General features: G+C 38.6%; 1 protein-coding gene across 1 annotated transcript in view; it reads right to left on the reverse strand.

Annotated features, from left to right (window-relative positions):
• The window catches only part of fcho1 (FCH and mu domain containing endocytic adaptor 1), a 101,106-nt gene that overhangs the window by 31,310 nt on the left and 57,460 nt on the right, over positions 1-12,336 (reverse strand). Inside the window, exons 6-12 of the mRNA XM_061883554.1 lie at positions 12,094-12,246; positions 11,623-11,727; positions 7,961-8,059; positions 7,756-7,852; positions 6,609-6,723; positions 6,460-6,484; positions 3,914-3,974 (exon numbers count right to left, since the gene is read on the reverse strand). Coding sequence (XP_061739538.1) covers positions 3,914-3,974; positions 6,460-6,484; positions 6,609-6,723; positions 7,756-7,852; positions 7,961-8,059; positions 11,623-11,727; positions 12,094-12,246 — 655 coding nt within the window. The remainder of the gene's footprint in view (positions 1-3,913; positions 3,975-6,459; positions 6,485-6,608; positions 6,724-7,755; positions 7,853-7,960; positions 8,060-11,622; positions 11,728-12,093; positions 12,247-12,336) is intronic.

A 12,336-nucleotide genomic window follows, 5' to 3' on the forward strand; every position in this document is an offset into this window, starting at 1 on the left:
AAAATGGAAGAGATTTTAACTTGGCCTGGGTAGCAAAAAAAGATTTATGCTCAGCATCAGCTACAAGTAAGATACCGGCACACTCAAGTTGCCCAACACTGCTCACATTAAATGAATAAAAGCCAAAAAATATTGTGGCAAGCTTGATGCGCCAATAGTGGTCAGAGGCAAACATCAACTTGTTTTAGGGAAGCCCTTCTTTTATTACTAACTATCACACTCTCAGTCCGATCAAACCACCAACGGTCTTCATCTACATTATTAATAGTACGTAATGGGTTTATTTAACTTCATCTCATGAGCACAATTTTTAAGTCGTTTTTAAGCAGGTTTAAACCCACTACAAAACTGAGCTGACAATACATAAGATAAAAAACTAGATTTTGGGATTAAAAATACTAAAAACTAGAGCAATTATCTGTCAATGCAGATAATTAATTTTACTTAATAAATCCTAAATTAGGATTTGTATATCTTGAAATTGGCAGGACTTTTAAGATAGAAATAAGTATATTTTAATCTGAAAACAAGAATTATTCAACTTGCAATCTTAAAGGGGAACAATATTTTATTTATTTTGCCTATCCTTTACCATTATTATGAAAGACATGACAGATGGATTTTTTTAATGAATTCTACATTTTCAATAAATCTGCTTTTCGTGTCCTCCTCGCCAGTTCCAGGTCCAAAATGGCTGCCAAAGTGTCTTGACGGATTATATTCTCAACCATCTACTTTTCAGGTTAGAGGCATGATTTATGATCTTCAATAAATTGACAGGGAGCAAGGAAGCAAGGAAACAGCAGACCACTCGATGATGTAAACATAGTGACACACGGATGTGATCACGACGCCACCATAAATAGTTTGTGTGTGTTAGCGTTTATTATAACAATATTACTAATACTTGATTGATTTTCAAGTCACAAAATGTAAATGTCTTATAGTTGGCGCTTTTTGAAAGGTTATGTATTGTATTTTATGGGCGGAATAGAGGACTTCCCATTTGCTCCGCTGTAAGATGACTTTTATTTATGTTTATTTGACGTTTAGAGTGCATAAAAAAAAATAAACACCCGTCGTCATGTCTTTCCTAATGATTAAGAACAATAGGGCAAAATTCCCAAAAAAGTGCCTTTCCCCTTTAATTTAAGCATCCTTGGTATGTTGCAAAATCTTTAAAAAAAGATTTTCTATGTGGGGAAAACCAAAACATCTTTTTTGAATAATTACTTAATCAATTGTAACATTTTGTAATCTACAACAGACAATTAATTATGGCTAAAATTAGGATTATGATGTAAAGTCAATTACTAAAGTACGTAAAAACCTCTTAAAACTAGGGACATTTCAAGATAAACAATTTTAAATATTGGCATGTGGCAAGTAACTTGCAGAATGTCAAGCAGCTGAGGAAAACTGCCAGTAACCACTATGCTTAAACATCTCCTCAGCTATTAGTAAACTACAAAAACATAATAAGATGACAAAGGTTTGGTTTATATTGCTCCATCCTCTATTGGGACAGGTTCCTTGGCAGAAGATCGAATACATTTCATTCTCCCCAAATGTGATTAAATCAGAGCGCACGTCGGAACACAGCGAGAGAGAGGCAAGGGCACAGAGCAACATCCTCCATCACGGTCTAATGTGCTTTCAAAATACCAACCACTTCCTAAATCTATTTCCCTTGGTTGCAAGGGGCTGTACTGTGTCGTACGACAAGGCAGCGGCGGCGACAAAAGCAGCAGCTGTTATCTTGCGGCTGTCATGACGAGGGAGTGCTGCCAATGATAAACAGATCTGGACGTCCAGGCGCAAGTCCGTTTTAGTGCCCAATCGATGCAAGCATGCGGCAGTTCCAATCTCTCATCTGGAATGAATGAAGCTAATGCATCAAGTGGTTTGAGTTAATTAGGATACAGATTTAAACAATTGTCTCAATCCACAGTCAATGAGGCTATGAATGTGGCCCTTTGTCTGTACACCTTCACCTCTGACCCTATTACGCTTCATTTGAGGCTTTTGTGCGTGTTTAGTCACATGAGGTCTCATTAAGTGAAAAGTGCTTGTTGTGAGTTTGTCGTGTAAGAGTCAAGTGTGTGCGATACTTGAGACACATGGGAAACTGCAGTGTGGTCCGACACCAAGAACGGTTTTCCATTCATCCATTTTTCTACCGCTTGTTTTATTTGGGGTCACGGGTGGTGCTGGAGCCTATCTCAGCTGCATTCGGGCGGAAGGCGGGGTACACCCTGGACAAGTCACCACCGCATCACAGGGCCAACACAGATAGACAGACAACATTCACACTCACATTCACACACTAGGGCCAATTTAGTGTTGCCAATCAACCTATCCTGTTTTGTTAAAGACAAATGTTTGATGTAAATGTATGATCGTTAAAGGCCTACTGAAACCCACTACTACCGACCACGCAGTCTGATAGTTTTATATCAATGATGAAATATTTAACATTGCAAAACATTCCAATACGGCCTTTTTAGTTTACTAAATTGCAATTTTAAATTTCCCTCAAAGTGTCCTGTTGAAAACGTTGCAGTACGATGACGCGTATGATGACGTCACCGGTTAGCGCGAACATTTTTTTCCAGCCCGATACAAGCTATAAGTAGTCTGCTTTAATCGCATAATTACACAGTATTCTGGACATCTGTGTTCCTGAATCTTTTGCAATTTGTTCAATTAACAATGGAGAAGTCAAAGGAGAAAGATGGAGGTGGGAAGCGGTGTATTGCCGCTGCCTTGGCAACACAAACACAGCCGGTGTTTCCTTCTTTAAAATTCCCGAAGGTGGAGCTTTACTATTGAACAGAGCGGTCAAGCGAACATGGTTCCCGACTACATGTCAACCGGCAGGCTACGGTGAGAAAATTGTGGTAATAAGTCAGCTTTTACCGTAGTTATGAGCGGAGCTTGCGTCCTCCTGTAGCTGCGTGGCTTTCCTTCAGAGCCACTGGCGGCCACACCCGTCCGACTTTCAGGTACCATATAATCTCTCTAAAACACTAGTAACACAATGAGCAGATAAGGGATTTTCCAGAATTATCCTAGTAAATCTGTCTAATAACATCTGAATCGCTGCCACTGCCCTCGCCTTTTATTTTTATTATTTTTTTTCTAGTCCTTCACTCTCACTATCCTCATCCACGAATCTTTCATCCTCGTTCAAATTAATGGGGAAATTGTCGCTTTCTCGGTCCGAATCGCTCTCGCTGCTGGTGGCTATGATTGTAAACAATGTGAGGATCTGAGGAGCTACACAACCGGTGACGTCACGCGCACATCGTCTGATACTTCCGGTACAGGCAATGCTTTTTTATTAGCGACCAAAAGTTGCGAATTTTATCGTCGATGTTCTCTACTAAATCCTTTCGACAAAAATATGGCAATATCGCGAAATGATCAAGTATGACACATAGAATAGACCTGCCATCCCCGTTTAAATAAGAACATCTCATTTCAGTAGGCCTTTAAATTTCCACTCAGCAATGTTTGCATACCAATTGTGGCAAACAAAAGCATCAACTAATTTGAATACAAACAACCAAGAACTGGGTGATATCAACTACAAATTGCAATTTCCTTTAAGTTGTGTGCGCATGTAGGCTGAGCCATTACGTAGCAGAAATACCCAAGAAAGAAATTAACTAACATCACAGGCAATCAGAGCAAAGTACTATGTTAAGTACTAGACAAATCCCACCCTGATTACCCTCATTGCTCTGAACCTAATCCATCTTCCTGTAAAATTGACTGTCTCAAAATAGAGATGGTTTTGTAGACAAATACACAATTCTGTGATTTAAAAAAAAATAACACTTCAACATTTGTTATCAGTTCATTGTGACTATATTTGTCAGTGTAGCTCAATGAAACAGAGAAAGGATATCATTCGGAGTACTGTCAGCTCTGATAATGAATCCTTCGTCGTCTACCTCCAAGGGGGAATTCTGCAGACACACGTGCATCAACAAAGACAAAAATGGAATATCCATCTTATATGATAAACACAGAATACAATACAACCCTTTGACATCCTAATTAGGAGAAATGTTTTAATGTATTTATTTATCTATTGTGTAATTCAAGTCATCTTAGAGCAGGTGTGTAAACGTTTTGACTCGCCACCACATTAGGCTAAAAGAAATTCGTCGGGGACAAGCTAACTAACAATCTATAAATGTATGAGTATAGTCTCATGTGAAAGTCTATACTGTCCTACACAGCTAAGTCAGAACATTTTAAGAGAAGTTAGATCTTGTGGGACGAGGTCGGCCAACCCCCGAGCTAGCTAACTTATCCCAGCCATTTAGAGGGTTTGTCCGTCACTTCAAACAATGATTAGCGTACCGTATCCCTGATGGGTGGTGCTAGTTGTGAGTTAAAATATTCTATTTCTTTATTTTTCCAGGATGCTGCTCCATGTGAGTTAAAACATTTTATTTCTTTATTTTTCCACATTTAATACGTTTTTTTGATTCCTGTATTTTAATTTTCAAAGTACTGTTTAGAGCAGGGATAGGGAACCTATGGCTCTAGAGCCAGATGTGGATTTTTTGATGATTGCACCTGGCTCTCAGATAAATCTTAGCTGACATTGCTTAACACAATAAGTAATGAATAATTCCGCTGGTAATCACAGTGTCAAAAATAACGTTCAAAATATAAAACATTCTCATGCATTTTCATCCATCCATCCGGTTTCTACCGCACCTGTTCAAGAAGTCGCATTAATGGTAAGAAGTATTTTATTTATTTTTGGTTAGCCTCAGAATAATAATGGTATTAAAAAGAATAAGAGACTTATTATACTCAAAAAATGTTGGTCTTTCTTAAAAATGCATGCATATTGTTGTATTCAGTGTTAAAAAAATAATAAATTATATCGCTCTCACGGAAATACTTTTAAAAATATTTGGCTTGTATGGCTCTCTCAGCAAAAAAGGTTCCCGACCCCTGGTTTAGAGATTTGTTTTAATTGCTGATGCGTGTTTATCAAATTTTTAAATGCGCCGGAATACAGCCCGTTTCGTACATTATTGAGCTGCTTTCAATACGCAGTGGTGTGCAAGCGTCTTTCTGCAATGTATTTCTACATCCATAGTCATGTAGTGGCATAAATTAAGGTATTATGAGAGGTATTTATTAAAGTCAGACTACATAGGAAATCACGGAAGGCCCAGGTGTGAAATGCACGGCCTGTGCTTTAAAAGTTTACACATCTGTTTTTTTACACGTGATCGGCAATCCCAATGATTTAAGATTGCATATTAATTCAACACCATATTAAAGAGGGAAGTTTGCCGATCATGTAAAAAGACATTACAACCTGCGATAAAGCCGGATTTTCTAGGAAATCACCAAGTAGCTGTCACACGGACCAAAGCGTGTGCACACACAATGCAGAGCGTGGATCATAACATAACTATGATCACTTGTACATAAATAAAACATGTATTATTTCCAATATTATCGGAATATGATCAGAGGCACTGCAGTTAGCTAAAGTATTATTTAAAGCAAACTATAGCTAAAGGACTGAACAAACACACAAATCTCAGTTTGTACACATGGGTTAGTGTTCGAGAGATTGTTTACCTATTTGTAGCAGATGTAAATGGGTATGATTTAGAATTGGGTATTGTGCTCAGACGGTTGTAATTGTGTGGACAGGTGTAATTGAGTGGCACATTTATGGAAACTTAATGTGTAGGTTTTAATTTGTTTGCACACAAGGTTATTTGGATAACTACATGTACTGTAAATGTACTGCTTTATTATTCATTTAATACACATGGTTGTTGGCTGATGCTATTAGGCTAAGCCAGAAGAAAATGGTAATTTAGAAAAACTTTATAATTATTAAAAAAATGTTTAAGAGTTGTTCGTACTGCGGGCCGTAGTTAAGACATCCGTCCTTGGCCTTGTTCACACTGCAGGACACTTCACATTTTTTGCCCATATGCGACCTGTATCAGCATTTTTAGTGTGAATATTGCAATTCTGAATTTTTGCATATTCAACTCAGGCCTTTTATGTATGTGGATATACATTGGATATATGTGCGATGCGTCCTACATGTGAACACTCGCGCCCACAGGGCACATTCATCAGACAAGAACGTCATGAAAAAGCGAGAAGCGTTATAATTATTCACCAAAATAGATGGTTACAAAAGAAATAGTTGACAACAGAGCAGAAAAACAGTGAAAATAAAAGGAGTTAGGAATTCACGTGAAACTTCTACCAATCCTGTCTCCGACTGCTCGGTCAGACACACTTTTCAAGCAAAATATCCCATAAAACTGTACTGAATTGGACATTTGACCTTGCAGTGTAAACGTAGCCCTACAGTTTTAGTAGTCTGATTGGATTCATATTGTCATCCCTCATAGCCGCTGCTGCAGTGTGTTGTAAATAATGTGGAATACTGACCGGTGCTTCCGTTACAGCTGAATCCCTGCAAAACAAACACATTGGAATTATTTGCTAAAAATACTAGGTAAAACAAATTGAAGATAGCAGAATGAGTAGAGGTAATCAAACATAAAAAGATCAGGAAACATGGATTTGCATGCACTTACGTAGAATCTGGCTCCTTATCCCTCTTGCCCAGGCCAGGGATCCTAAAGGCTTTTGCACGACTCTTCTTCCCCCCATCGGGTGCTGCAGTCATGTACTCCTCAAAAACAACCAAAGCTGCAGCACACACACGCAGGAGTTTAATTCAGACTATGAGACTAATTAAAGGCACGGGAAGTTAAATTGGGGCACTATTCTCCGGTTTGCACTGAAGTGTTTATTTACACGTTTGAAGGCACACACGTCATATTCTCTCATCCAGCCTGCGGACACACCCACCCCGCATAAGTGCTCCAGTCTGGAATGAAGGGGGGGCTTATAACAAATGAGGAGGACCTTTTATTCACTTGTGTGAAAATCATGCAGCCTGGAGTTTCATTGAAATTCTTGAAAACAATAACCATTTTAATTTGAAAAAGCTGTATCACTCCAGGCAGTGCTTTTCACGTGAACGCAAGGTGATGTAGTGTGTATAAACATTGTAAGAACTTCTTCTTCCTGGCTGCATGCTGAATAATATTCTGTACATGAAACTTTGTTTCACTTGTTTTCATAACTATCCTGATGGTCCTCTTCCGCCGTGGTTGCACTGACGAAACAATGTGCATTTTGAATTTTGATAGTTTGAGACAGAGTTTCCAGGTGTCTCAATTGAAGTGATCAGAGTAGATTTAAACTTTTATGGAAGTTTCTTTTATAATTTTTTTTACTTGTGTCTATTCTTGAAACTAAATACTTAAGTCGACGGGAAAATGCGTGGAAACACCAAGATTTAAGGGTTGCTCCACCCAAAGCACACTTCTCAGATAAAGGCACAAAGCGACAAACTTAAGTCGGATGTCACACAGTAGTTACAATATTTAACTTTTTCACTATTGTCAAGTTTTATGAGATACTGAATTTGAGGGTTTTAGTAGCTATAATAATCAAAAGTATTGATGGATTAAGTAGTGATTGAATGTCTAGAATACAAGAGTTTCACTTTTTGATTTGAACGACTGAAATAAATGTTTATATCTAAATTTACTGCGATGCACCGATACAGAAACATTTACAGTTAGCTGGATTATTAGGTATCCCAAGAGGTGGTATGTTTGTTTCTCTAGAGGCTTTTCTTGTAAGCGCATTTCTACACAAGGTAAACAGTACCTGGCCTCTCCTTGCCAGTGCCCTTTAGGTCTGCAAATTTCTGGATTAGATTATTAATGCCAATGTTTTCTGCATTTTGCTTGAATTCCTCATGGACCTGCAAAGCAGAGAATAGTGATTATGCGCTCCATAACCAGAAATATGCCAATAACATACTTTGTGTAACAATCTGTGTTGTCTTTCATTGTCACATAAAAATACATACCTGTCCAACCTGAACATGGGTGTCTTCTATGGAATGGGAATAGCCTTTTATCAGCTGTTTCATCTGCCGCAAATGGCCCTCCTCAATTTCCTGAAATCTCTACATGAACAACAGATAAGCACACAGTTTTAGTCTTTCATTTGATCGACAACAATGTCATCCTATTTCATAAAACTGCTGATTCTTTTCACCACTGAAATTAGGATTAGTTTGAAATGCCTCCAGAAGCAGGTACAGTACTACAATAAAACATTACTTCCCAGTGGTACCTCAATTTTTGTTAGCAACCCCTTCCAAAAAGTCAGACAAAGACAGAATCATAGAAAAATGTAAACAATTTTCCCCCTAAGAAATATCTATCAAAACATAAAAAAGTATAGTTTCACATGTCGAAAACATTTTGAAATATATATAAATGATGAACTGACTGATGACTGAACATTTAACATTACTTCTACCTAGGAGGAAGGAAATAAGGAAGTAAGGAAAGAAGTGCTTTGCTTTCAGTTCATTCTTGAAATCAAGTGTTTCTCATTCTTTATGTACAAACCCCGTTTCCATATGACTTGGGAAATTGTGTTAGATGTAAATATAAACGGAATACAAAGAATTATTTTCACCCCATATTCATTTGAAAATGCTACAAAGACAACATATTTGATGTTAAAACTGATAAACGGGTTTTTTTTGCAAATAATCATTAACTTTAGAATTTGATGCCAGCAACACGTGACAAATAATTTGGGAAAGGTGGCAATAAATACTGATAAAGTTGAGGAATGCTGATCAAACACTTATTTGGAACATCCCATAGGTGTGCAGGCTAATTGGGAACAGGTGGGTGCCATGATTGGGTATAAAAACAGTTTCCCAAAAAATGCTCAGTCTTTCACAAGAAAGGATGGGGCGAGGTACCCCTTTGTCCACAACTGTGTGAGAAAATTGTCAAACAGTTTAAGAACAACGTTTCTCAAAGTGCAATTGCAAAAAATTTAGAGATTTCAACATCCACGGTCCATAATATCATCAAAAGGTTCAGAGAATCTGGAGAAATCACTCATTAGCGTCATGGCCGGAAACCGACATTGAATGACCGTGACTTTCGATCCCTCAGACGGCACTGTATCAAAAACCGACATCAATCTCTAAAGGATATCACCACATGGGCACAGGAAAACTTCTAAAAACCACTGTCACTAAATACAGTTTGTCGCTACATCTGTAAGTGCAAGTAAAAGCTCTACTATGCAAAGTGAAAGCAATTTGTCAACAACATCCAGAAACACCGCCGGCTTCTCTGGGGCCGAGATCATCTAAGATGGACTGATGCAAAGTGGAAAAGTGTTCTGTGGTCTGACGAGTCCACATTTCAAATAGTTTTTGGATATATTCGACATCGTGTCATCCGGACCTAAGGGGAAGCGAACCATCTAGACTGTTATTGACGCAAACTTCAAAAGCCAGCATCTGTGATGGTATGGGGGTGCATTAGTGCCCAAGGCATGGGTAACTTACACATATGTGAAGGCACCATTAATGCTGAAAGGTACATACAGGTTTTTGAACAACATATGCTGCCATCTAAGCGCCATCTTTTTCATGGACGCCTCTGCTTATTTCAGCAAGACAATGCCAAGCCACATTCAGCACGTGTTACAACAGTGTAGCTTCGTAAAAAAAGAGTGCTGGTACTTTCCTGGCCCGCCTGCAGTCCAGACCTGTCTCCCATCGAAAATGTGTGGCGCATTATGAAGCGTAAAATACGACAGCGGAGACCCCAGACTGTTGAACGACTGAAGCTCTACATAAAAACAAGAATGGGAAAGAATTCCACTTTCAAAGCTTCAACAATTAGTTTCCTCAGTTCCCAAACGTTTATTGAGAGTCGCAAGAAAAGGTGATGTAACACAGTGGTGAACATTCCCTTTCCCAACTACTTTAGCACCTATTGCAGCCACGAAATTCTGAGTTAATTATTATTTGCAAAAAAAAAATGTTTATGAGTTTGAACATCAAATAACTTGTCTTTGTAGCGCATTCAATTGAAAATGGGTTGAAAAGGATTGGCAAATCATTGAATTCTGCTTATATTTACATTTAACACAATTTCCCAACTCATATGGAAACGGGGTTTGTAAATGCTGGCACTCACAAGTGTCTTATTTTTCACCTAAAGAAAAAATTGCCAACACATGGGATTCTTTGTTTGAGCAATGAATTCTGCAAAATGACACTAGTTTGACTAGTTTGGTATGCACAACGGCATATCATGGCCAAAAAAGTAAACAAAAAGCAAGGTGATGCATGAAATACATTTGTTCGTCAAACATGCATTATTTTCTGCCATGACACCCCCAACCCTTTCGGGACTTATTTCTTTCAAGAACCTGATATATACTTACAAACCACTCTATGAGTTCCTGGCACCAGCATCTATAACACCTAGCTGAAGACATGTGTATTGTTTTCTCACACTCCTGACACCTTAGGGGCGGTATGGTGTAGTGGATAGAGCCGTGCCAGAAACCTGAGGGTTGCAGGTTCTCTCCCCGCCTCTTGACATCCAAATCGCTGTCGTTGTGTCCTTGGGCAGGACACTTCACCCTTGCCCCCGGTGCTGCTCACACTGGTGAATGAATGATGAATGAATGATAGGTGGTGGTCGGGGGGGGGGCCGTAGGCGCAAATTGGTAGCCTCGCTTCCGTCAGTCTACCCCAAGGCAGCTGTGGCTACAAAAGTAGCTTAGAACCACCAGGTGTGAATGAATGATGGGTTCCCACTTCTCTGTGAGCGCTTTGAGTATCTAATAATAGAAAAGCGCGATATAAAATCTAATTCATTATTATTACTATTATTACCTTATCATGCCCACCCCACTATATAAGAAGTGCTGGTCTAATGATTATAAAACATTAAAATATATCTGTATTTCATCTATGCAAACATGTTTTAGCACAACCAATAGGGGAAACCAACTTGTTCATATTTCCTGTTTGAGCCTGTTGATTAAGACGAGCAGTGCTTCCATCTCGCTGGACGATTTTGTATCGTTCAAAAATGGAAAAAAAGACGCCAATACCAGAAGTCCCTTGACTCTCAGACCCCCTGACCACTCTCCGTGCTCCACCATTTAAAAAGCTATGCTTCGGACACACAATAATTGTCCGTATTTCGAGTATTTATAATCTTTTTTGAGTGTATATCTATGCTTTTCGGACTCTTATCTTGAATTTAAAAACAAAGACTTAACATATGTGAAGAGAGATTTCAAAGAAACAATAATTATCCAATAAAACAGGAAAACAACAAATGATTGCATTAAATGATGTGAGTTTTTTTTCATTAAGTTGTTTCTTCTTTAACAAATGATCTTAAAGAACCTGGGGCTAAATGGTGCATTGTTTAGTATGCAAAATTAAAAGGCAGTCATTAGGGTTTGTTAAGGATTTCCATGGGAACTGCAGCTGAAACCGTGGCTGGTGATTAACGTATTAATGCAGAATGTATGAGCAGATGAATAGTTTAAATTATGGGGGAACTAATATGGTCTAATCAGCCAGGGAGTAAAGAATAAAATTACGACCAAGTACCAAAAAGGGATGTTCGCGGGTTTAGGCAAATAAATAAAAAAACTTGGGAGGTCTTAAAAGTCAGAGCTGACCTGGGAGGACTCATTCATCTTCTGTTCAAACTCTCCTCCCACTCGATTGTACTTCTCTATGGACAGCGCAAAGGACTCGGCCGCTTTTTTAGACTTCAGCTCCGCCTAGTGAGAGAGAAAAGCAAAAGGAGCCATCTTTATGGACTGACACAACAAGTCTGGCCTAAGACTTGTGGGGATATTTGTATTGATTACAGAATGAACAGAAAACATAACATTACCAAGCTTTTATAAAGTGCAAAAGAAAAGTTCTTCAACTTTTGGGACTCTGACTGAAACTAAAGTCTTTAAGTTGTGACAAAAGAAAGGTAAAATATCTAAATAACAGTCAACACAGCATAAAACACAATTAAGACAATTGAGAAGAAATCTTCTATTTCTCTGGTAATTATTTCAACAGGAAATATATTTTTTCAAACTCACACTTCTGTCTAGAGTTACAGGTGCCTTTTAGAGTAAGACTGATCTTACTTTTTCCAGATCTTTCTGTGGAGCTCCCTCCTTCCTGATCCGCTCCAGCTCTAAACATTTGGTGTGGTAACCCTCTTTGGACTTCTGAAGGTGGCCATTTTGGACTTGCAGTGCCTGCACCGCCTCCACTGTCCCCACCAGCTCCTCTTTTGTCTGAACATTACGCACACAAGAAGATATAAGATCTGCAAGGGTCGGCGTGAAAGATACGACTTCAAGAGCCTGAGTACTCTTCACAATGAG

This window comes from Nerophis ophidion, linkage group LG22 (genome assembly GCF_033978795.1).
Source record: "Nerophis ophidion isolate RoL-2023_Sa linkage group LG22, RoL_Noph_v1.0, whole genome shotgun sequence".
Lineage (NCBI taxonomy): Eukaryota > Metazoa > Chordata > Actinopteri > Syngnathiformes > Syngnathidae > Nerophis > Nerophis ophidion.